The sequence below is a fragment of the Mastigoproctus giganteus genome, chromosome 13, assembly GCF_048544385.1.
Source record: "Mastigoproctus giganteus isolate SK-2022 chromosome 13, ASM4854438v1, whole genome shotgun sequence".
Taxonomy (NCBI): Eukaryota; Metazoa; Arthropoda; class Arachnida; order Uropygi; family Thelyphonidae; genus Mastigoproctus; species Mastigoproctus giganteus.
Genome location: NC_143587.1, coordinates 164931162 through 164957738, shown reverse-complemented (window position 1 = coordinate 164957738; position 26577 = coordinate 164931162). Strand labels below are relative to the sequence as shown.

General features: G+C 37.4%; 1 protein-coding gene across 3 annotated transcripts in view; it reads right to left on the bottom strand.

Moving 5' to 3' along the window:
- The window catches only part of Oseg1 (intraflagellar transport protein Oseg1), a 540669-nt gene that overhangs the window by 9633 nt on the left and 504459 nt on the right, over positions 1–26577 (bottom strand). For all 3 annotated transcript variants that reach the window (XM_090387737.1, XM_090387735.1, XM_090387738.1), the window contains one exon: positions 15655–15819. In XM_090387737.1, the coding sequence (XP_090243863.1) occupies positions 15655–15819 (165 nt within the window). The remainder of the gene's footprint in view (positions 1–15654; positions 15820–26577) is intronic.

Genomic DNA, 26577 nt, shown 5'->3' with positions numbered 1-26577 from the left:
GTGAAGGGAGCAGAGAAGGGGAGCAGATAGAGAGAGAGATCAATGGCAGAAAACGTTGTTCCAGTATTTAGAAGGGAAAGGTCATTGTCATTTAGCATACGCTCTGCGACTTGTCCCCTTCCACTGATGTTAGCACTACCCCACAGGGTGTTATGTCCATTAAAATCCCCGAGAAGTAAGAAAGGGGGAGGCAACTGCGTTACAAGATCATCAAGGTCTTCCTGGGAGATGTCAGTCCCAGGTGGCAAATAAATAGAGCACACAGTTCATAAAAATCCCACTGTAAGGCAAATTGCAACAGCCTCGATGCTAGTTGTAATTAGCAAGGGCTGAACTGGGGTCTGGTTGCCCACAAGGATAGCCACTCCTCCATGAGCAGAACCATCCACAATTCTGTCCTTACGAAAAAATGTTATGTTATGCATGGTGGGGTTATCATTTGCCTTTAGATAAGTCTCCTGCAAGCAAAAGCAAACTGGCTCGTGCTTTTGCAGGAGGGCCTTGATGTCATCTGTATTTCGCCGGAATCCATGACAATTCCATCGTAGCAATTTAGCCATTATTTTGGCTTGGTGGGTCCATCAGGCGGCTTCCAAGGTGCTGAGGGCTTACTTTTGTCAGTCTTGGATTTATCTTTTTTGGGGAAGGATGGATGCTGTCCTGTGTCCATTTCTTCCTCCGCAAAGAGTTCCAAGACTGATTCATCCGGTACCTCCTTGTTCTCTACATCCATTGTTTCTGTTATTACTGGAGGCTCTTTACCGCTTGGTTTTGGTAGTGGTGGAGCACTAGCAGGTACGGATATAGGAGTGGCAGCTGACTGTGTTTTTTTTGGTGGGCTTTTGTGAGCTCAATAAATAGCGTGCAATCGGAGTGAATGACTCTCTTGGTGGTGTAGTCATCTCAGTTTGTGTCCCGATAGTGCACTTAGCAGAAACCTTCTGGGCATATGAAGGTTTCCTGCTATTTATTGGTTGGATACGTTTTCTGGCCTCTGGGTAGGAGATATTCAGCTCTGTTTTTAACTTTTGGATCTCTTTTTCATCCTTCCAACGCTGGCATGCTCTAGAGTAGGTGGGGTGCTCTTCTTGGCAATTGGTTTTGCCAAGAAGAGCACCCCACCTACTCTAGAGCATGCCAGCAATTGGTTTTGCCAAGAAGAGCACCCATCACAGATAGCTACCTTCACAGATCAGTTTGGAGCTGAACATTCCTTGCTCTCGTGGTCTTTAACACCACATCGAGCACAGGCAGGGTTACCACGACAAGATGTTTGTGAGCGGCCGTATTTTTGCCATCTAAAACACCACAGTGGGTTTGGGATATAAATCCTCACTGGGCAGTTTAGATAGCCTGCCTTGACGGAACTTGGAGGCTGTGGGGTGTTAAATGTTCGGATGAGAACTCGGGTAGGGACGACATTCCCATCCTTTCTCGTTGATATTCTTTTGACAGTCGTCACTCCTTGTTCTTTCAATTCAGAGCAGATCTCTTCTTCAGAAACATAAAGAAGGTCCCACTCTGAAATGACACCTCGTGAAGAGTTCAGTTTTGTGTGGGTTACGATGATAGGTATTCCCCCTATTGATGTGGCTTTCAGGATTTTTTCTGCCTGTTTTATATTTATAGCTTCGACCAAAAGGTTGCCAGAACGCAGTCGTTTTACAGATTTGGGTGATCCTGCCAACCCTTCTAATGCTTTCTGGATAAAGAAGGGTGACATCTTCCCAACTGACTGCTCTCCGGTCAAATGGAGAATGAGGAAACGTGGTGTTACAGATGGTGTTTTATCCTCAGTTCTGGCTCTTTTGACAGAGATATTTTCAGTGTTATCATCTCGGTTAGGTAGGAGCCTTGTTAGGGCCCCAGAAGAAGTAGAATTTAAATTACTCATATGAGTAAGATAAAAATTTCAGATGCCCTAAGTACCTCACCCACCACATAGCCCTACGAGGGGACGTCCACTCGTGAACTAGCAGGTACTGCGTACACAGATGGGATGCCAAGTTAGCTTAGAGGCACCATACCCACATTTCCAATAAGCCTTGATCCTGTCCCAGGACCAAAGGGAGGGAGACATTGGAACGCAGTTGACCCTAGCAGTAAGAACCACCCGCCGATTGATCCCAGTCAGGCCAGTCTGGGACCACCCGTCTTGTCGAAGCAGGGGCCAAAGTGGTGTATTAAGGCTGGGCCCCTCAACCACCAGGATCCCCCTTTCTGAATTCCATGGGTCGCGGCGCACGGCTGCACGCCGGATTCCAACGATGTAACACTGGAACCAAGGTATGGGCGTTAGATCCCAGTGATGCTAATCTGGAAAACTAGCAACATCACTGGGAGATCCCCTCACCACATACAGGTGCCCACGTCGAGAGGCCAAAACGTGTTGGAATGTTCATTTTACGCAGTATGTTTTAATTGTCGCAATTATACTTGGTCTAGCGATTGTATCAAAGATGTAGTATTAGGTGGCAGAAATAAAATTTGTGCGTTTGGGTGTTACAAGACAGGATGGCTGGGTGCATTGTAAAGAATCAGAAGAACTTTAAATTCAAGACCTTTCAAATTCATATAACGTCTGACTTCTGGAACGAAACATTTGTTGAATCATTCTGTAAAGATAGCAGTGGTCACCCAGACCTTCTTGTTTGCCATCCAGTGAACAGGCAGTTTATTGATATCTACACCTTTCATTGAACGTGGGTTTAGGGCTCGATTTACCAGCAGTGGTTTCAACATACGATCTCCTGAAGCGTTGGAGGAAAATAATAAAGTCACACGATCCTTAGCTACCTTAAAACCACCAGCAGTTTTCTGGCTATATATGTTCTGTTCGGCATTCGTTTCCAGAAGAAACCAGTTTCATCTGCATTCCACACTTGATCAGGAGTGTATCCTCCATCTTCAATAATTTTTGCAAGTTCCTGTGGGAATACTTTAGCAGCCAATTCATCTGCAGATGCAGTTTCACCTTTAATTTTTATATTATGAAGGGCATTCCTTTTAAGAAACCCTGTCATCCAACCAGTACTCACAGAAAATTCATACTTTCTGTTTAACTGAGATGAAGTGCTTGGCTCCTTTTCTTTAATCTGTCTGTAAATTCTTAGTGCTGTTTGCTTGATGGCAGTTCCATCTACTGGTACTCCTTTTTTTTTTTTTTTTTGTGACTGATCTTCTATCCATATTACCAGAGCCTTTCCATTATATGATGATGAATTAACACTTACTTTTGTTCCAGAACATACCAACTTCCTAATTGCAGCTTCATTTTTCTTAATAGTTCTTACGGTAGCTTCATGTACACCAAAATGCTTTCCTACAGACGTAGTCCTTTGTCCAGTTGCAAGACAGTCTAAAATTTGAATTTTAAGTTCCAAAGAAATCACTTTCCTTTTCATTTTGGTAACAGGCGAATTATTCAACATTATATAAGGACTACCAAAAAATATGTCAGTTATAATTAATAAAAAAAAAGGTATGAAAAATTTGTAAACTTACAATTTATTGACTATCGGCAAAATTAATAAATTTATATGTGCACAAATTTCACTAAAGGTTCTTTCACTTTGAAATAGAGCTTACTACTAAATGTCTTCCGAAGATACAATGCACGAATACCATAGATGTGCACCAAATTCAATAAAAACGTTAATGATTCATATATACCTAGACGTACACATTCGTAAACAAAAGCACGCATTTCAAAACGCACACACTAGCTGTTATCCAATCTATTGGTGCGTGTAATATAGAAATGATATTAATATGCCACAAATAAAAAAAATTATTCTTAGAATTTAGGCAAAAAAAATTCATAGAAATCGTGTTAAATCAAAATGATTCGCATAAAAAGAGAATGAAATATTTATTTTGAATTCGTGTTAAATCAAATTTGTGTAAAAAAAGTTTGTGCAAAAAAGCAAAAAATATACTTGTCTTTCTAAAAAAGATGTTTCCATGGTTGATCCAAGTTTACAAGACAATTTAAAGTTCATGTAAAATTTCATCAGTTTCAATACATGAAAAAAAAAAAAAAAAGTGGTCACTCATGCTGCATTTCATTAGATGGCTGCACAACAAGTTCCAACTTGGTGAGTGCATGCTCAAAAGATTTTGAAAACCCTGCTCAGTCTTTTAGCTACCATTATTTATCAAACCTTGTATACATATAAACACATATATATTTACATATACACCATGAAAATATTGGTACAAACGTTTCGGGGAGGCAGGTAACATCTAAAGGAATGTGAATCGCAAAGGAACCCATAACCGGAAACATCACCGTAAGTCGGTACATGGCGCTGTTCATCAGTTAGCGAGAGGGAAAATTTCTGGTTTACTCGTTCAAGCAGTAGTCGCCGCACGAAGAGCATGCATCGATATACAAACTGTGAGCTGGCAGACATGCACCTAGTGTATGGATTAGCAGAGGGACGAGCCGCTCAATGAATTTATGGAGAACGCTTCCCAGACAGACATGTACCGGAACACCGTTTTTGCGTGTGTGCATCAAAATTTGTGCGATTATGGGTCATTTAGAGGTAACAGGAGTAGTGCGGGCAGACCACGTTCGATGCGAACGTGGAAGAAACCCATGAACGCTATGGAAGAAAGTGTGTTGAATGCCATCCAGAATAATCCTACTACCAGCACACGTGCCTTAGGAGTGTCTTGTTGCAGTGTACAGCGTTTCTGGCATGACGGTTCCTTACACCCCTTTCATCTCCAAAGGGTTCAGTTACTGCACGTGTGCAGTTTGGTCACGGATGAGGCTTATTTCACTCTGGAAGACTTACTCAATCAGCACAATGCTCATGTGTGGGCTCACGACAACCAACACGGTGTGCGCCCCCATGCGGCACAATATCGCTTCGCAATAAACGTGTGGGCAGGTATGGTCACTGACTGCTTAGTCGGCCCATACCTGTTACCATCCCTCATGAACTCCGCTAAATATCGGATCTTTCTTGAAAAAGTTCTACCAGGGTTACTTGCCGATGTTCTGGCAAATGAGACGCAACATTTGGTTTCAACATGACGGGGTGCCTGCCTATTATGGAAGATGTGTTCGTGACCATTTGAACAGGCGTTTTGGGTGTCGATTGGATTGGCCGTGGTGGACCCGTTGCCTGGCCCCCACGCTCACCTGATTTATCGAGCCTTGATTTCTTTCTGTGGAGGCCCTCAAATCTATCGTGTATGAATCACCTGTGGAGACAGAAATGGATCTCCTGGTGAGACTCGTTTGCGCTGCTGCTACTGTCAAAGAAACTCCAGGTGTGTTCGACCGTGTCTGCCAATCCATGCTGCGTCAGTGTCACGCATGCATTGGGTCTCATGGTGGAACCTTCGAGCATCTGTTGTAACATCATGAAATGCATCCATCTCAGACTCCATTGTTAATATTATGTCAAATAAATGTTTGCCACTAATTACTGTCTTTAGCATTAGCATCAGTAGAGGCATTTGATGCAAGAAAGCAAGCTTATGCAGCATCAGCCAAAAAAAAAAAAAAAAAAACCCACTTCCACTTCACCCCTCTGTTCGTTCAAAATACCTGTCCAGCTGAGCCTTAAACTTATTTAGGCTATCACCCTCCACCACAAGGGATGGCAGTCTGTTCCACCAACCAACCACCCGCTGGCTAAAGGCAAATTTCCGCACGTCTATCCTACATCTGTCTTTCCTCAATTTGAATTTATGCCCTCTCAGGTGATTTTTCTGAGCTAGAGGAAGAATCCCATCAGCATTGAGCATGCTTAAACCATTCAAGCCTTTATACACCTCTATCAGATCACCTCGCTGGTGCCTAGTCTCCTGACACTGTAATTTGCAAAACTTAAGCCTTTCTTCGTAAGAGCACCCCTTTGTTCCATTCACTAATCTTGTTGCCCTTCTCTGTACTCGTTCCAGCAGCTCTACATCCTTCTTGAAATGAGGCCTCCAGACCTCATTTGTGTCATTTCTGCTTCTTGTGCCTCTGCTACCACTTTCCCCGTGACATTTCCGGTTATGTTCCTATGCGATTCACATTCCTTTAGATGTTACCTACCTCCTCTAAACATTTGTACCAATATTTTTGAGACACCCTGTATAAACAAGGGCTATTCAATAAAGAATGATCACATTTTTTTTTTTTTTTTTTTTGCACAAAATACCTTTATTAATCATCCATATTCTGATTGTCCTTTTTAAAGTAGTCCATTTAATGAAATGCACTGACTCCAATGTTTCTGCCATTCTTCAAAAAAATGTGGAAGCCATTTTGTTAAATGCATTTCAGAATCTCCTCTGATGTGTTTACAACTTCTGACGGCTGGAATCATTTTCCTCATAGCTCATCCTTTAACTTTGGAAATAAAAAATTGTAGGGTGTAAGGTCAGGGTAGGGCAGATGAGGAACACTTGACACTAATGCTGGCTGACTACTCAATGATAGTATCTCACACTGTTGTGATGCCCCACCCACCCACCTGCACGCAGTTTTGGTTGTTTGTGATGAATGTGATCCTGCGAAATGTCTAGTACAGTTCTGTGGTAAGGTCCTGTAACACTCATATGATGTGGCACAATGTGCCACATCATATGAGTGTTACAGGTAGCTACAGGTAGAATGTTGAAAGCCATAACCTTTCCTGCAGAAGCCATAGCTTTTGCATTTTTCAGCATTGGTGATGATGTAGACTTCCAAACAGAGGTTTGTTGCTTACTCTCTCAAAACGATGAAGCCATGTCTCATCCGCCGTTATTATCTTGTGCAGAACCTCACCATCTTCAGTAACCATCCGTAGCAGCCCCTGACAAACCTCCATGTGAACTTGCCATTGCTCAGATGTGAGTAGCCTCGAAACCCAGTATGTTCCTAGATCCACACGTCATATGCAAATAGTCGTGGACAACATGCATGCTTCCTACTGATATTCGCAACATCTGTCAGTTGCATTACTGTTATACAATGATCTTATTTCACAATTACAGAGAAGTCACCACAGAAACCATAAATGAGCTGAAGCACAGATTCACCATAAGTGAGCTGTGCTTCAGCTCAAACTACCTGTGAGCTGAAGCACAGATTCACCATAAGCCTCTTTTAACATTTCATACGCTTCAACTGATGTTTTCTTGAAATGGAAACAAACAAAGCATACTGTTCCTCACGTCATGTCCATTGTTACATAGGCAAAACTGAACAGGCATAAAGATTTTTTTTTTTTTTTTTTTTTTTTGATTTGGTAGTTCTTGGCGCATCGGCTTCTGTGGCCATATTGCACCTCCCAAGGTTTTTGCAGTACTTTGATCCAAGCCCGAGGCGGGAATCGAACCCGCGACCTTTGGGTTGCCGGGCAGGTACTTTACCCACTCGGCTAGCCCGGTCGGCGGCATAAAGATGATCAATCGCCAAGGGTCACCGTGTGCATGGGTCAACTGTGCAGTTATTGTATGATTCAGCTTGGTTTGGTCTCAAATTCCTCAGCTAAGCTAGAAACAGCAAGCAGTATGGCTGTTTGTGAAAAATTATGATCATTTTTTGTTGAATAGCCATTGTAAAATATGCATTACAACATACTAAAATATGGAATAAGAATAATACACTAATTTGGAATATATACACATTTGACTATTCGCATTCATAGTGAGAGGACGTGTTTCATAGTGCTCAAGTCTAAAGTGCAGGGAGAGCACAGATATCAGAGAAGTTAGATAATTGCTTTTAATTAATTTCTTTAATATACTGTAAAGTTTATTTTGATATAAGTTTTTTTTCATTAAGTTTTTAAGTTTGTAAATTTAATTTTTATAATATAAATATATATATTTTTTTAAAAGTTATTTTCTTTTCTGTGATATTCAGTAAATTTAGCAATGCTTGTGACAAGATCCACTTTGAACACTTTGTCAGAGAGTATATCGTGACTCATACAGAAATAGCTGATAGTGATTTCTGGGTAAATCATTATTTCATCTTTTGCAGAACCTGTGGCATATACTGAAAGGTCAATCTAGTGGATAATCATAGCTTACCTGGAGATTATTTTCTTTGTTGCACGGAGTGTAATGACCTAAAGTTAAAATTTGGTGCATTGCTAGAAGAATTTGAGTCACTGAAAAAACGGGTGCTTACCCTTGAGAAAAATGTAATTGGGAGCTCATTAGGGACTCAAGACTAGTAACCGCCAAGTGATGCAATCCTGATTTGAGCCCCAGAATAAAATAACCAAGTACAAACAGAAAACAGCTCTGGTTCAAAAGGACTTAGTTCTATTAGGAGACTCCATTGTCAGGGAAATGGAAAATATTTTTTTGTAATAAGGATAGATGGACTAGAACTAGGGTATGTCTGCCGGGAGCAACATTTAATGATATCGCCAAAAGATTGTCAGATTTTAAGGGGGGGGAGAATATTATTCATGTGGGAACTAATGATATTTATGCACACACGACCTGACAATTTTTTAGACAAATATAGGACCAGCTGAAGAAATGCTGCCAGTTAGGTCAGAATGTCTACATGTCTGCAAATCTTCCGAGGCACGATGGGAGGGATTATACGCTGAAAGCCTTCTGGATTAACTCAAGATTTGAAGGACCCTGCGAAGCTTTTGCCGGGAAATTTTTATCAGCTTGACCCACACTTACAGGAAGAAGGAATGTTTTGTAGAGATGGGATACATTTAAACAAAGGTGGGTTCAATAATACTGGCAAGGGTTTTTGCCAGTATTACTGAGGATAACTTAAGCTGGAACAGGTTGGAATTACAGGGAAAATCCTTAGATGGATAGAATGATGGCTTCAGGGCAGGAGGCAGAGGGTTGTGATAAATAGTTATTCTTCAGATCGGGTTAATGTAAAAAGTGGGTTTTCCCAAGGTTTGGGACCATTATTGTCTTCTTAAATGACATCAATGAAGGGATAGAAGGCGTGATATCTAAATTTGCAGATGTAAAGATTGTAGAGAAGTTAATGATCACCGCCAAGCAGAGCTACTTCAGAGTGACACAGATAGATTTCGGGGATGGCCAGAAAAATAGTAGCTATGCTTTAATTTGGCAAAATGCAAGGTCTTACATCTGGGGAACAGCAACCTCAAGATAACTTATACACTTGGTGGAGTTGAACTAAAGTTAGTAGTGGAAGAAAGTTGTTGTTGTTGTTGTTTGGTTTTTAGGAGCATTAGCAACTAAGGCCATATTGCTCCGGGGATATGTGGGTGGTCATTCCCTGACCTTTCCGCATCCTCCATATTTGGTGGTCATGGGCTCGAACCCCGGTCTAATCAAGAAGAGTGTGCTATGCCCTGCTGCTCCTGCTCACCTGACTAAGGAGGTGCCAGTGGAAGAAAGGGACTTGGGAGTTACGATATAGTCAGACATGAAGTTCTCTGAGCATTGCAACCTGTCTGACTATGATATAGTCAGACAGGTTGCAAGGAAGGCCCATGGTGTCCTATCAATAATATATCAAACATTTTCTAGTAGAGATAAGGACATCATAATCCCATTATATAAGGCTATTATTAAACTGCACTTGGAAACAGCACCTGAAAAACAAACAAACAAACAAACAGTTTTTTGAAAGGATCCAAAGATGGGTAACTTGCCTGATGAGATCAGCAAAAGGGACATCCATATAGGGAAAGCCTGAATATGTGGGTTGCACAATTTAGAAACTAGGCACCTTAGAGGAGACTTGATTGAGGACTAAAAGTAAAATGAATGAGGATGAAATTTTCACGGTTATAAATAATACTAGAACTAGGGACCATATATTCAAGTTAAGTGGGGGGGGGGATGTTTAGATTGGATTGCGGGAAGTTTTATTTTAGCCAGTGAGTTATAAATTACTGGAACAAGTTACCTACATGGGTGGTTGAGGCTGACAGTTTGGGATAATTCAAAGGTCAGTTACCTACAGACAGTTACCCACCAGAGAAGGGAAATGCATAGGTTGTCTATTTATTATTTTTTTATATTATTTATTAACTATGTATTTTATTATTATTTTATCCCCCCCCTCTTTTTTTTTGGCTGGTGCAGCATAAGCATTAGGTTTCCTTGCACCAAGTATATGACTAATACTAATAGTCAAAGAGTATCAGAACATTACTGGGATTTAGGAAAAAATAAACCATACCAACATCCACATATTGGGAATAAGTACAAAAGAAAGATCAAGGAAGTACAGTAGATGAGTCAAAGCAGTGAGCTTGTCACTTTCAAAAGAGACATATTAGTAATCAATCTGTTTATGCCATTATGAACAGATCCATGATGGTTGATGCAATCACCAAAGGGAAATACAGGCACTCCTCTACTTATGTACAACTTGCAGATATGTTCAAAGCACAAAGCTGTTGTTATGTTTGGATATAAGAATCAATTTTGAACACCTTCGTGATATTTTTCTAAAGCAGATTTCTGGAGGTCACTACCATAAAATAATAAAAACAATTAGCAGTTTCCGGTTTATTGAGCTTTTCTGTTAGTGCAATCTATTATAAACGGGTAGTAAACTTGATCTTATTGCATTTTCGATAATTTCGATAGCTGGAATTCTGTGGAATTTTACGTTATTACGGTGAAGTGTGTTTCCCCTTCACTGAAATCTTCAATCTTATAAAAAACAAATAAATTTTTAGAATCTTCTCTTCATTCCTATTTTTTGAGCTTCATAAAGTTGTTACTCCGTATCTCAGGGCTCACATCTTGGTGAGTATGGGCTTGGCACACCCAGGGTCCTGAGCTGGATATCATCATTCTTTTTTCTTGGTGATTCCTCTCTCTCTCTCTCTCTCTCTCTCTCTCTCTCTCTCTCTCTCTCTCTCTCTCTCTCTCTCTGAGGGGTATAAGGCCTTGAATGGGTTGAGCATGCTGAATTCTAATGGGATCCTTCCACTTGTTCAGATTACGAACCTAAGGGCGTATAAATTCAAATTAAGAAAAAGACAGCTGTAGAATAGATGTGCAGAAATTTGCCTTTAGCCAGCAGGTGGTTAATTACTGGAACAAACTTCCATCTGTCGTGGAAGTTGATAGGTTAAATAAATTTAAGGAAGAACTGGACAGGCATTTGGAGGGAATGGTGTGATTTTTTTGGCTGATGCTGCATAAGCTCATATACTTGCTTTCTTGCATCACATACCACTACTACTACTTCTCTCTCTCTCTCTCTCTCTCTCTCAGGGTAACTCGGGAATTATTTTTGGCTGGTGCAGCATATGCCTCAGGCATATGCTTGCACCATATGGCTAACAATAATAATCTCACTTCCGTGTGTCGTGTTAGCTGCAATTTGTGCATGCCATGTTCTTTGTTATTGATTGCTTATTTTCTTACTGTTTTAAATTTTATGACAAAAAAAAAATGTCAGTGAAGAAATATCAATCATTTATACTATTAATTAAGCTACGTATGTAAGCATAAATTTATTTTTATTTTGCTAAACTGTAGGAAATATTCTTCCAATTTTCACGCATCATTTAATTTTGTTAATTGGAGGAAAAAAAGTAAAATGTAAATCTGTGCTCTATATCTTTACTTTTATAGCCAGTGGATAATATTTCTACTATTTTCGCTTATTAGAATTGCCGTTTAATACAATTAAAATTCAGTTCACAAATGTGATCACAATGACCGGCGCTTACTACATATCGTACACAGTGAATGGTATTTTAATTTGGAGAGTCCATTGTAAAGTGATTTGATCGTAGATTAAATTAAATTACGTATCATATTTAGATTAAATTAGTTTTGAATAAATACTGTACTTTACATTATTATTCATTTTATGTTTTTTCAGCCTCATTTAACTCGGTTACAAATCGTAAAATGCTGTACATGAAGTTTTTTAGGGGTTATAATATCGGTGTGTTGTACTGTACTGTACATGTATTTTGTATTTACAAGACTGAAGTTGGACTTAACGTACATGAAAAAAACCGATTAAGTACGTAAGTCGAGGAGTGCCTGTATCAAGGTGCTATTATAGCCAAAGGTGGAATATTACACCAGGAAATTTTTTGGACCCATAGGACATATTAGTAATCAATCTGTTCATGCCATTATAGCAAAACTTCAATAACCCAGATCCATGATGGTTGATGCAATCACCAAATGGAAATATCAGGGTGCTATTATAGCCAAATGTGGAATATTCCTCCAGGAAATTTTCAGTGAGGTTCTCAAAGCAGCAGGGCCTATATAGCTGCAAAAATCTTAAACTTCACTATTTTACAATATTCTTCAATTTATGTAAAAATACTTTAAGAAATATAAATTTATTAGTTTTTATTTTAGGAATTATTTTGGTCAATGCCTGGTTCACATTTATAATTTTTTATGTTCTGTACAGAGTACTCACAGCCATGCTACATGCTGTGAGGGCTAGAAAGCCAGTAGCTGTTTTTTTTTTTTCACCTTATAAAGGACTGAGAAATTAAAAGAAAGATAAGCTGCTTTCAATAATATAATTCTTGAAGCTAATTTCTCCCCTCTACAGCATAAAGCTCCACTGTGTTCAACTTCTGTGTATCTAGTTCTTTCATCAACAAACACCCTTATCATCTCTTTAGCTGATTAAGCCTTATGGTATTTTTTTTTTTTTTTTTGGATTACTGATGAGTCAAAGCATTGAGCTTAGTTACTTATAACAGGCAGTGACTAATATATTTTTATGTATATAATTTACATTATTAATTTTTACCTATTTCTATTGTTTAAAAATTGCATTTCATTATTTTCTAACCTTTTTGAGACATAACCATCGTTTTTCCTTTATTTTTTTATTTATTTAAAAGTTTTGCTGATGGTAATGGTTTGTAGGTCTCTAACCTCTGCAAACCCGCAGGCCCAATTGTAGTTACTAATCTCACCCTGACTATGTCTTAGCTGTATTGCACCTAACTTATAGTTTTGGAAGCAAAAAGTGGTTAATCAGATAGCATTACAGCTTGTTAATAATGCACTAATATGAAATGATTATGTTACTTCTAGTTCATCATCTAGTATGAGTATGAATTTCAGAGTGAGTGGGTGTTCTTGGGATCTGATGTGCAACAGAAAAGATAATTATCAGACTTGATTATAAATGGGACAATTGATCACTAGGTGTTTGGCACTATGGTGAATCTGAAGATGTAAGGAGGTAAAAGTTATTAAGATGAGTATGGCAAATTCTTAATCTTGCAATGGGTAACTTAATTCGAACAAATCTTAGTGATTAATGATTTGTTTGACTTCAAAGAGTTATTATTTGTCTGGTTCTGCAGATTGACTATGTTAGTTCTATTAAGAGTTTTTATAAAGTATGCAAAGAGTTAAAGGTGTTTTAAATACCTTTAACTCTTTGCTGATCCTATGTTTTAAACATAAGATCAGAAAGATTTTTAATTGTTGTTTGTTATTTGGTTTTTTAGGAGCATTAGCAACTAAGGCCATATTGCTCCAGAGATATGCGGTGGTCATTCCCTGACCTTTTCGCACCCTCCGTATTTGGTGGTCACGGGCTCAAACCCCGGTCTAATCAAGAAGCATGTGCTACGCAATGCTGCTCCTGCCCACCTGGCTACGGAGGCATTGGATTTTTAACTGTTTTGCCAGTGATGTCAATTATTACTACTATTACTGTACTAACTGGAAATAGGATAACATTATTGATGAATTTGTGTATCTCTCTCTCTCTCTCTCTCTCTCTCTCTCTCTCTCTCTCTCTCTCTCTCTCTCTCTCTCTCTCTCTCTCTCTCGCTCTCAGAATTATGATGACAGCATAGTGTTGTAGTTTTATAAATTTAAATTAAAATAAAATCACCTCAGATACAGCAGCAAAGCAAAGAGCTCGAGCAGTGGGGAATTCCTTGGTGTGTGTGTGGGGGGGTAAGAACTGCCAGGAGCGGTGTTCCTTTGAATCAGTCTTATCATTTGTACTACAGTAAATAAAATGACATTTAATGAACATTTTTAGGGAAAGGGCTGATTCCTTGAAGGAATTAACAGAGGATTCAGCAAGCACTCAGCTGTCCAACTCAATGCCAGAATAGGTTTAAGGGTTTAGCCATAAACTCATTTATGTTCATTTTATTTGGAAATGCTCTTGGTTTTTCCAAATCTCAGAAAGAGAGGATTTGGAAAATTTGGAAAGAGAAGATATGGAAAAACGTATGTATTGTTTCAATGTAATTTATTCATCAGATAAGTTTTATTTATTTTTATTCTTTATATTCTGAATCTGTCTTGCCAGTTATCTGTTCTGTCATTTTTAGCAAAGGATAAGGAAATTTTCCAAATTGATTCACAATTTACAAATTAAATACTGGTAGTTTTTTTGTTATTACTGTACTAATAGGATAACATTATTGATGAAATATGCAGAAAACTCAGCTTGCTGCTGCTGTGCTGGAAAATACACTCATATAATTTAACTGTTCCCCAGGTCTGTCAGGAAACAATCATTAATTTGACAATTGCATATATCAGAAAAGCATTTTGTTGAGCTTCAGGGAATGGTTAAATTAAATATAACCAACAATTTTGCATTTACTTGGTTAAACATATGGTAGCTGTGGAACTGTTAAAATATAATGATACAAGTAATGCAGAGTGGCTAATTTCCATTAGCTACTATTGGTTATGACTGTAAATAATGCCTCAACATGGATGTATGTTTGCTATAAGAAATTGACAATCTTCATGTTTACTTTTCAAGAACTCAAAAACCAAACACAAAAACAGCACCTTATAAATTTCACGAACTGATTTCATCTAAAGACGATGATTAAATAACCGGGTTTTTAAATATGAGGAACAATGCACATTTGTGTAAAAATATATATGTAATAAATTGCAAACATACTGGTATTAATCCCTATCTTGCTAACTCTAAGCATCTGCCTTTAATTAAAGTTTAGGTTTTTATATTTTATATATAAGTCACCCTTAAAATTTTAGACAATTTTTTAGTGCTTCAGAGGTGAACTTACATGTTTGGAATGCACATTAGGTAATTTTTAGTGGAAAATGTTATGCACATCATATAGGTAACATTGAAAAATGGGTAAATCACCGGAATTCAACAAAATTACACAAAATTTCAATTTTTGAAAGAAATTTTGTATCAAATCATGGATGTTGATAAGTACATACATGGAAATACTGAATTTTGAAGGCAACAGTGTGTTTGGAAATATTCTAGTCTGTGCATAAAGAATGGCAGTGACCATTTTGAACAGTACCTAACATAATTAAAATATGTCTCTCGATGATATATATTTAAATATTACTCTAATTACCATTACTATCAGTAATTTTTTCATTTACCCACTTTTCTACAACAACGTGCATAACTTTAAACATTCATAGCTTTGAAATGTTTGATAATGGATTATACGTTCATGCAAGTATAATGCTTTTTTCTCAAAGTTACCTGATATATAACTTTCCTTAAGTTTGGATATTGTTTCATGGAACACCCTGTTTTTTCTAATATATTATAACACATTATTGTTTTGACACAAATGCACTACTACCTTAGAAGAACTATCACTGTTGTGAATACTTGCAAAAATATATCTTTAGATGTTACAACTGGTTCTACTTCTGTATATATGTGTTATATATAATGCAAAAGCAATTCCAAATAAATTTTTTACCAACCTTATTACAAGAAATGCACTTTGTAATCTGAACATCTGGCATTAGATTTCTAAAATACTGGTAGCGAAGGGGAGAAGACCAGTGACACACTATAACATCAGCACAGTTCATAGACCTTAATACAGGACGACTAACAATGACTGGAGTAAAACCTAAACCACCTTCCTGAAATTTATTAGAGAGAATGTGTGTATATATATATAATCCGAAAATTAAATAAAAGGGTAAAAAGTAAAAGTAATAACAAAAAATAGTAGAAAAGCTAACATCAGTGGCAGCAGAAAAGCACAAACCACTACATGTTGCATATAATAAACTTAAATAAAATATATGCCAGTAGCATGGCAAACCAGTAGAGTGAAAATGAACTTAACCAATAAAATAACAAAAGAAGAAAATAAAATAGTGGGTGGGGGAGAAAAAAATAGAGGAGGAAATACTGTTGAAGCAACGTTCCTAATATAATTTAGAAAACATAAAGAAATTTAGTGGCACTCCCAGATTGGCACCCGTTTCTGAATTATTATTATTATTATTATTAGCTATATGGTGCAAGGAAGCCCGAGGCTTATGCTGCACCAGCCAAAAAAAAATTTGAGTACCCTGAGAGAGAGAGAGAGAGAGAGAGAGAGAGAGAGAGAGAGAGAGAGAGAGAGAGAGAGAGAGAGAGAGAGAGAGATTAAAGTAGGAGGGAATCGCCAAAAGAGAGAAGAATGATGATATCCAGCTCGGGACCCTGAGTGTGCCAAGTCCATCTCACCAGATGTGAACCCCTGGGGTAAATTATGTGAAATCTCAACTAAAGTAATGCGTGAAATCTATAGTGAGATTTCACATAATTCAGAAACGGGTGCAAATCTGGGGGTGCCACTAAATTTCTTTTGAATTGGCTTGTATTTTCTAAATTATATTAGGAACATTGCTTCAACAGTACTCTCCTCTTTATTTCCCCCCTCCCCCCATTTTGTTATTTTATTGGTTAAGTTCATTTTCACTCTACTTGTTTGCCATGCTACTGGCATATATTTTATTTAAGTGTATATATATATATATATATATAAATAAAAGTTGTATTAATATATTGAATTAAATATGCATAAATGGATATGGTACTTATACAGAGTGCCAGCAACTAGCAGGGTGAGAAAGTAGAAAAAGAAGTGTAGTAGATTTATGAAAGATGAATGTTAAAATCCTAGATAGGTTTTGATAAATTAAGAAAAACTATGGGCTGAATTACCAAGCCAATATAAAGTGGGGGAACTGTAAAGGGAAATTAGTACATCAAAATAATAATATAATGCAAATAAAATGGAAATAAAAATAAAAATTAAAATGTTATAGCTGTTATCAGACATGTAGGGAAATATATTTATAAAATGGTCGAATATAGGTAATGCAAATATGCATGATCTGATGTCAGAAGAAATAATTATTGATACATGATCAGGTATTTCATCAGGGGACTACACCTGACCATGTATCGGGAACTGCGTTTCTATACTTGTCCATGGTAGTAGAAGAAAAGTGAATGGCCAAAACAAGTCATTATAAAGAAATTAGCACATTCTAATACAGTATAGACAAGGTAGTCCCAATGCAGTGCAATTTATTGAGGTATAAATAATTTAGTTAAAATAGAAAAATGTTAAAATTAATATGTAGAATTTATTGTAGGATTTAATTTTGTGTAGAGAGGAAATCAATTTTAGAACAAGCAAATGATATAAGGGTGAGGTATTAAATTGAGGAAGAAGAAGGAAAAAAGGAGTATTTTAAATAAATAAAGAAGAAAAACAGTGATAGAAGTAGGAATGTTCGTTTCACCTTCGTATTGCATTAATAGTTCAACGAACGGGAAGAAATTAGAAATAGACAGTAGAAAGATAAAAAGCATATATACTGGTGTTCAAAGAAAGTGAATCACCCCTTAAAATTGTAATTGTCGTCCAAATAACATAAGCTATGGCAATATTTCTTACAGATTGCATCAGATAAGACTGACACGCATAGGTGATGATGTAATATTGCATCAGCCATTACTTTCAGCTATATAAGCACGCTCTGTATTTATCACTTCACTCACTTTCTAGTATAGAATAGTGAATTTGGGATTCATTCCCATTTACTACCTATTCATATCATTTTATGATAAATGGGGAAGAATTATATTTCTGAAAAGGCTGCTTTCGTGAATGATGCTCACACACAAAGGACATCGACGTTCACTGCTTTAGCCACAGCTTCAATGCTGATATGATGATTTCTTGCACAAGCTCTTCTGGTAATACAATGCTGCCACAACATGATCAGTCTGGTCTCGGCATGGAAAATCTTCAACACTTCATCTTTTTGATGATATTTTTAAATATATTTATCCACTTGTAGTGCAGTTGATTCATACATGCTTAACCATACTGAAATGGCATTTTACAATTAATTTTGGGTGGTTTTACCTCTACTTCACTCAAAATATAAATTAAAAATTGCAATTCAATTTTTGGATGGTGCCAGCAGATGGAACAGATGCATTCAATGACTAACCAAAACAAAACAATGTAATACAAAAATTGTTATTTTACAACTGCTTTGATTTCATTTATAGCAACATAATTGTTCTCATTTGAATTGCTTTCAGATGGAACTTAGTAAGACAGCATTTTAATTAAATTTATCAGAGTTACTAGCTCTGCTGAAAGCACAAGAATGATATTAGAGCTCTTCAGTAGTAGTGATCAGGAAATTGTCATTAGAGAGATGAAATAATGTATTTAGGAAAGATAGAAGGGAATTAATATTAGTATGGAGTCAGGCTGCTTTTGATAAGATGCATGACCCCACCACGAGGTAGGGTCATGCATCTTATCAAAAGCAGCCTGAGCACTAAAAGAACTTTTGTAGAGTCTGATGTTACATCTGCAAGCAATGCGAATTGGCTGGAAGCAAAAGGTATAATGAGAGTGGGAATAATCTACAGACCAGAATAAGAGTCTCTAAATGCAGTTGGAATGGGCAAGCAACACAAATGTCGCATTATGGAGGACTTCTATCTGCCCAAGACTAGAATATGGCTCACAAATCTGGAATCCTTACACCAAAATTCTTATAAAACAACTGGAATGTATTCAGAAATCCATTGTCAGATTCCTGGTGTACAAATCTAGGTTGGAATTGAACACAAAATCCTATGATGAATGGTGCATTCACTTCAGGATTGTATCACTCTACCAATGAAGAGCTGCGGCAGACTGCAAATTCCTAATGCATCTCGTGGCTGGAAAGTTCGATGCCCCCGAGCTGCTCTACCTCATCAACTTCAGCTGTCCTCCAAGAGTCTTGAGAAGACAAAACATGCTGGCACAAGAGCCATTCAAAACTGATCAACTCAGATTCCATTACTTCAACAGAACTGCAAAATTGCTGAATGAATCCAACATTGATATCCTAAATGAAAACATTAATATCAAAAAAGAGCAACAAAGGTTTTACAATCAAATAAAGAATAAAAATAAATGACTAATTTAATAATAACAACAATAATAATACTATAAAGTATACTATAATACTATAAGTATACTTAGCTTTAACAAAAAAAAAAAAAAAAAATTTTTCAATGAACAAAGATAAGAAATAGCAATTAGGGAAAAAAAAAAAATAGGGATAACAATAAGAATAACAACACAAATCAATCAATGCAACTACTTAATGTGAACTATCAAGAAAAGAAAACAACAAAATGCTTAGAAATACAAATTTCTCTGTTACCACAGCTTTGCTCAAATGCAAATTGCTTGTAACGTATGATATGCATTGTATATGTTGTAAATTGACCTTGTATATTTGAAATTGTATATTGATACCTGACATTGTGTACAGATTGTAAATAGAATGATTAGAAAGGTCTTCTGTCAAAAGGATATCAGAAGGATTTTGATGAATCTTGATGCTAAGAAAGCTACAGGTCCTGATGGTATTTCTCCACTTGTTCTCAAAACCTGTGCTCCTGAACTTACTCCTATTCTTTGCCGCCTTTTTTCATTTTCTTATTCCAAAGGTGTTTTTCCTTCTGCTTGGAAATTTGCTCATATCCAGCCAGTTCCTAAAAAGGGTGACTAATCCCTCCCATCCAATTATCATCCCATTGCAATTACTTCTACTCTTTCTAAAATAATGGAGAAATCAATTAACCGCCAACTCTTTGTTTCTACGTAGTTTACTACGTAGAAACCTTCCGTCTGATCAACGATCGCCAGTATGGATTACGTCAGTGTCGATCCACTGGTGATATTCTGGCTTATGTTACCCATTTATGTACTAATTCAATGGAAAGGTTCGGTGAAACACAAGTAGTTGCTCTTGACATGTCAAAGGCCGTTGATCGTGTTTGGCATAAAGGTCTTCTAAACAAGCTTCCATCTTATGGTTTGCCAACTGTTTTTAGTAATTGGTTATCCAGTTTTCTCTCTGATCGCTCACTGAGGGTGATGGTAAATGGCTCTCTGTCTTCTAACTTCTCCACTAACGCCGGTGTCCCCCAAGGTTCAGTTCTTTCCCCCACTCTTTTCCTCTTGTATATCAATGACCTTCTTCCATTGACTGGAAATCCTATCCATAGTTTTGCCGATGATAGCACATTGCATTTAACTTTCCATTTTGAGAAACCTTGTCCAGCTCAATCAGCTTCAAGTTCTCGAAAATCTGCTGCCAATTCCTTAAATCAGGTAATTCTTCAGGTAATTCTCCAGTGGGGGAAAGTCAACTTAGTTGATTTCAACCCTTCTAAAATTCAATCTTGTCTTATATCTCGCAAAAAGGATTCTTCTGCTCCTATGCTTATCTTTAGTGACACTCCGATATCCTGAAAGAGGCCTCTGAGGTCGGGAAAACTCATGTCTAAAAATATATATAAATTCATACACCGACCATTGAATAAAATTTAAAATTTAATATGACTACAATCTTTACACAAAAATATTTACGATAAACTATTGCGGAATGCTAAAAACTGTAATAAAAGATCATTTACAATAAAATTTGCTAAAATATAAAACATTAAAAACCTGAAGCTTTCGGGAGCGTCAGCTCCCTTCTTCAACAGTGATATGACTTCCTGCAACATCTCCTTAAGTAGCAGGCTCACGGTACCTCCACACGTGGTATTTCTCCACGTGGTTCAATCGGCACATGGTCAGAACTGGATGCGGAAATGTCTCGGGAACGTGGCAAAGAAAATCGTTCATCCGACCTTAATATAATTGTTTCAAAGATAGGATTAATACGTATACCTCTATCTCTATTGATGGTATTCCTACTGGATGAACTAATCCGTAAACCCTCGAGCCATTTACGCTCCCAGTATCCATGTGCACGATCCAAAATAATAGCGTCCTCCGGGGAGATTTGATGCTGCTTCTCCCAGAAATGTTCGGCCACAGCAGACTTGTTGTATTCAGCGGTTCTTATGGCATTTAAATGTTCCCCCAGACGATCCCTGAACCGTCGTTTTGTTTCCCCCACGCTGGCAAGAATTTTACGGGGTTATGGGACACGCTGTGTACAGCTTCCTGGGCGGAGGCTGTGCACAGCTGTGTCTCAGGTCAAAGACCGCATACCAAAAGATCTTAGTAGTGGAGTGGTTTATAGAATAGAATGCCCGGATTGTGGGGAGTGTTATGTGGGGGAAACAAAACGACGGCTCAGGAATCGTCTGGGGGAACATTTAAATGCCATAAGAACCGCTGAATACAACAAGTCTGCTGTGGCCGAACATTTCTGGGAGAAGCAGCATCAAATCTCCCCGGAGGACGCTATTATTTTGGATCGTGCACATGGATACTGGGAGCGTAAATGGCTCGAGGGTTTACGGATTAGTTCATCCAGTAGGAATACCATCAATAGAGATAGAGGTATACGTATTAATCCTATCTTTGAAACAATTATATTAAGGTCGGATGAACGATTTTCTTTGCCACGTTCCCGAGACATTTCCGCATCCAGTTCTGACCATGTGCCGATTGAACCACTTGGAGAAATACCACGTGTGGAGGTACCGTGAGCCTGCTACTTAAGGAGATGTTGCAGGAAGTCATATCACTGTTGAAGAAGGGAGCTGACGCTCCCGAAAGCTTCAGGTTTTTAATGTTTTATATTTTAGCAAATTTTATTGTAAATGATCTTTTATTACAGTTTTTAGCATTCCGCAATAGTTTATCGTAAATATTTTTGTGTAAAGATTGTAGTCATTAAATTTTAAATTTTATTCAATGGTCAGTGTATGAATTTATATATATTTTTAGACACTCCGATTTCTAGGCAAAATGATATATCTCTTTTGGGGATTACCCTGACTTCTAATCTCTCTTGGCACAAGCACATTACAAATATTGCTTCCTCTGCATCAAAAAAACTTGGTTTTCTCTTTCGCTCTCGGCGTTACTTTTCTTCCAAACAGCTTCTCACTCTATAAATCGCAAATCCGCCCTGCCATGGAATATTGTTCCCACATCTGGGGTGGTGCCCTCAAAACCTCTCTCAGGCTTCTTGATTCCATTCAGAAGAGGGCAGTTAGGTTAATTAATGATTCATCTCTAACAGAGTCTCTCCACTCGCTTTCTCATAGACGCACTGTTTCTGCTGCATGCCTCTTCTACAGATACTTCCACTGTTCTTCTGAATTTGCTTCTATAATTCCCGCTCTCTCTTTCAAAACAGTCCGAATACGTGCCGCCACCAGCCAACATCCATTTACTGTCCAACTTCAAACCCACAGAACCAACTTTTCATCTTCCTCATTTATTCATTCAACTGCCATTTTCTGGAACAACCTTCCTTCATACGTATTTCCTGAAAATTACAGTCTACAGAAGTTCAAGTCCAATATCAACAAATATCTTCTTTCATCTTCTCAACCTCCAACCCAAGCACGGTACTAAGTACTATAGGTTCTAATACCTCTTGTGTTTGGGGTTCTCATAAAAAAAAAAAAAAAAAATTTTTGAATCTAAGAGAGACTTTTGGTGATAGAAATGTTTCCTGTAAGCATACACCTACTGCATTTGTTTGAATAAGTAAATCACTCAGGTCATCAAAATTACTGCGTAATCCTCTACAGTTCCATGTAGGAATTTGTTTATTGGTTGGGTTTATTTGAGGAAGATTGATCTGTTTTTTCTGGGGTTTCTGTCTGCTTTGTTTTGATTTTTCATTTCTGGGAAAGGTTGGGCATCCTGTGTCCATGGTATCATCATCATCAGCCATTTTCAATCCAATGCCAGATGAAGGCCTCTCCAGCAACTTTCCACTTCTGTTTTGAGCACTGGCCATCCATTTACGACCCACAAACCCATGAATTTCATCTATCCATCTCCGCCTTTGTCTTCCAGATTTTCTTCTAGCTCCTCTTGGGTACCATTCTGTTATTTTCTTAGTCCATCTGTCATCATGTCTTTGAGCTATGTGTCCTGCCCAAGACCATTTTAGTTCTATAGTTTTGATAAGAATGTCCTTTAATTGAGTTTGCTGCCTAATCCATGTGTTTCTCTTCTTATCTAACAGTCTGATTCCCAATATATTTCGTTCCATTCTTCGCTGTGTAGTCTCAGTTCTCTTCCATTCTTTTGGTGAGTGCCCAAGTTTAACTTCCATAATTTATGGTGGGGAGTATACATTGGTTCATTATTTTACGTTTCAGACAAACTGGGATATTGCTCTTCAATATGTCACTATATTTCCTGAATGCTATCCGTCCAAAATTTATTCTTCTCTTGACTTCCAGCCATTTTCATTATTACAGCTAATAACTTGTCCTAGATAAGTATATGACTCCACCTTTTCAATTACTGCTGCTTCAATCATTATTTCCCTTTCTGTGGCATACTTGTTCATCATTATTTTTGTTTTAGCGATATTCATCTTTAGTCGAAAATCCTTACTAACTGTGCATAACTGATTAACATTTTCCTCTAATTCTTTGGGATCGTGGTTTATGACCACAATGTCATCTGCAAATCATAAATGGTTTAGGTACTTTCCGTTCACATTGACTCCTTTCCGCAACCAGTCTAATTTTCTGAAAGCTTCCTCAAGGGCAGCAGTAAACAGCTTTGGAGATTTTGTGTCCCCTTGTTGAACTCCTTTCTCAATTTTAAATTTCCTACTGTCTTTGTCTAGAATAATAAAGGAGATAGCACTCTCATATATTTTCTTCAAAATTATAATATGTGGGGTATCTATGCCTTGTCTTTCCAGTGCCTAAAACATTGCCTTATGCTGTATGGAGTCAAATGCCTTTTCATAATCCACAAATGCCAGGCATAATGGTGTTTTATATTCATTTGCTTTCTCCATTAGCTGTGATATTACGTGAAGGTGATCCATAGTTGAGAATCCTGTCCTAAAGCCAGCTTGCTCTTTCGGTTGATTCTCATCAAGTATTCTTTCTAATCTGTTAGTAATGACCCTTGTGAACAACTTGTAGATATGGGATAACAAGCTAATTGGTCTATAATTTCCAATTTCTGATTTATCTCCTTTCTTATGCAGCAAAACTATGATTGCATTATTCCACTGCTTAGGCATCACACCTTTTCTAATGCACTTTGTGAAGAGCCTTGCCAGTTTTTGTGTTATGTCTCTTCCTCCCAATTTTAACAACTCTACAATAACTTCATCTTCCCCCGGGGCTTTCCGATTCTTCATTTTCTTCAGTGCATGTTCTACCTCATCAGGAAGATTATTATGTCGTATGTGGTGCTACTTTGCAATCCATCTTCCCCACTGCTGGCATCATTCCCTCGCTCCTTGTATAATTCTTTATAGTAGTCTTCTGCTATTTGAATTATGCCTTCTCTGCTGTTTATAAGTACATTATCGCTATTCTTCAGTTTCACTATCATTTCTAATGGCTTTGCATAACTCAGTACAGTCTATCCTCGTATAGCACGATAGTTGCGTTCCTAGAAACCCTCATGCAATGCAAAATCGTGCAATATAAACAACAGGCCCTATGGGAAAAGTAGGGTTAGGTGCCGACCACCCAAGATTGAACACACATTTGGAACCAAAACATTACAAAACACAATAAATAATCGGGTAATTTTAATCGTTATAAAATACGTAATAAAAATAATATTATATTATAATAAAGTATTTTTAGTATTTTTTAATACTAAAAAAAGTATTTTTTACGGATAAAATACGTATTTTATTCGTAAAAAATTTATTATATTAAATAAAATAGTCGTAATAAAATACTTACGTATTTTATAATATGTAAGTATAAATTATAATACGTAAGTCGTAATAAAATATTGCTAATGCTTTTGCTTCTATCGTAAGCAAACTTGCTTTTTATTAGATTTTCTATCCAAAGAGATGACAGCCGTTCCATCTCTTCCAATTCTTTGTGTCTTAATCTAATGGATTTTAATTACACTTTGAGTTGTTCCCGCTAGCTATGAAAGTTGTTTTTATTTTCTCTGCATTCTTTGTAATTCTCCGCGTTGCCACATTTAGGTCTGTAGCACGTGCAATATCACATGGTCTTTCATTTTGCTCAAAGCATTTCACAATTTCATATTTTTTCTCTATCGACAGAAGTGGACTGGCCATAAGCCTTACGGGGGAAACCACGGTGGGCCGGAGGTCGGTGTGATTTTGGCCATAAACCGTAGTATGAGGCCACTACAAATTTTCGCGGGTAAGAATTTTTGACCCAGTCCACCTCTGTTTATCGATATTGCTTCTTTTTTTCTCTCTCTGAATCTGCAGTGTCTTAGCCAGGACTCTTCCTTTTCACACCTTTTAAGTATTTTACTAATTTTTAGGGAATAAAGCACAATTACAAACGAGGTGGCACGCTTGATACACAGAAACAAAGCTGCATGCATGTAGCAACTGAATAAACAACACCGTAAAGGCCGAGATACACTATTAACACCTCACATTTTACTAAAGCACATTTCTGGGGGTTACTACCATAAAACAATAAAAACAATTTCCAGTTGCGTTTCTGCTAGTGGAATCTGTTATAAACTGGTAGTAAACTCGATCTAATTGCATTTGCGATTATATCGATTGCTGGAATTGTGTTGGTTTTTACGTTATTATGGTGAAATGTGTTTCCCCTTCACTGATATAAAACACATAAATACACTTTCAGAATCTTCTTCGTTCCTATCGTGTTGCGTTCAGTTGGGGTGATTCCGCATTCGACTGCCATTTCTTGTAAACACAAAGGCGAAACATGTATAAGCGAATTCGGTTCGTGTTATATAAGATAACGTTCCCCTATTTATAAATCATGTATGATCGAATTCGTGTAATGCAAACACGTGTTATACAAGGACCTACTGTATACTCAATTTTCTCCTTGTCAGTGATTATCTTGCTCTTCAATTTTTGCCTTTGATTCATCATAACGTGTTTCTTGACTAATTGTTTCTTCTTTGGATTTCTTTTTCCCAAAGGTTTCTTGGGCTTTATTACTTTCAGAAAGTTGTAATATTTCTCGTCGATATCTTGGTCCTGAGCAGTCTGCAGAAGCTCAAACTTGTTCTCAAGTTCCAGTACATACTGCTTTTTCTCCTCTTCTGTTATCTCAAAGACCTTTGTATTATTTACCCGAGTCAGTTTTTTCCTTTCCTTTCCTCCATCTATATCAAGTGTACATCTTACCATTCTGTGATCTCTTCCAACATTTACCTTATTCAGGACAGCAACATCATTTACAATATATCTTCTGTTAGTGAGGATGAAGTTGATTTCATTAGTTGTTAGTGCATTTAGACTCTTCCCTGTCCACTTTCTGTATAATTTTTGAATCTTTGGTGAAAGAAATGTTTCCTGTAAGCATACACCTACTGCATTTGTTTGAATAAGTAAATCACTCAGGTCATCAAAATTACTGCATAATCCTCTACAGTT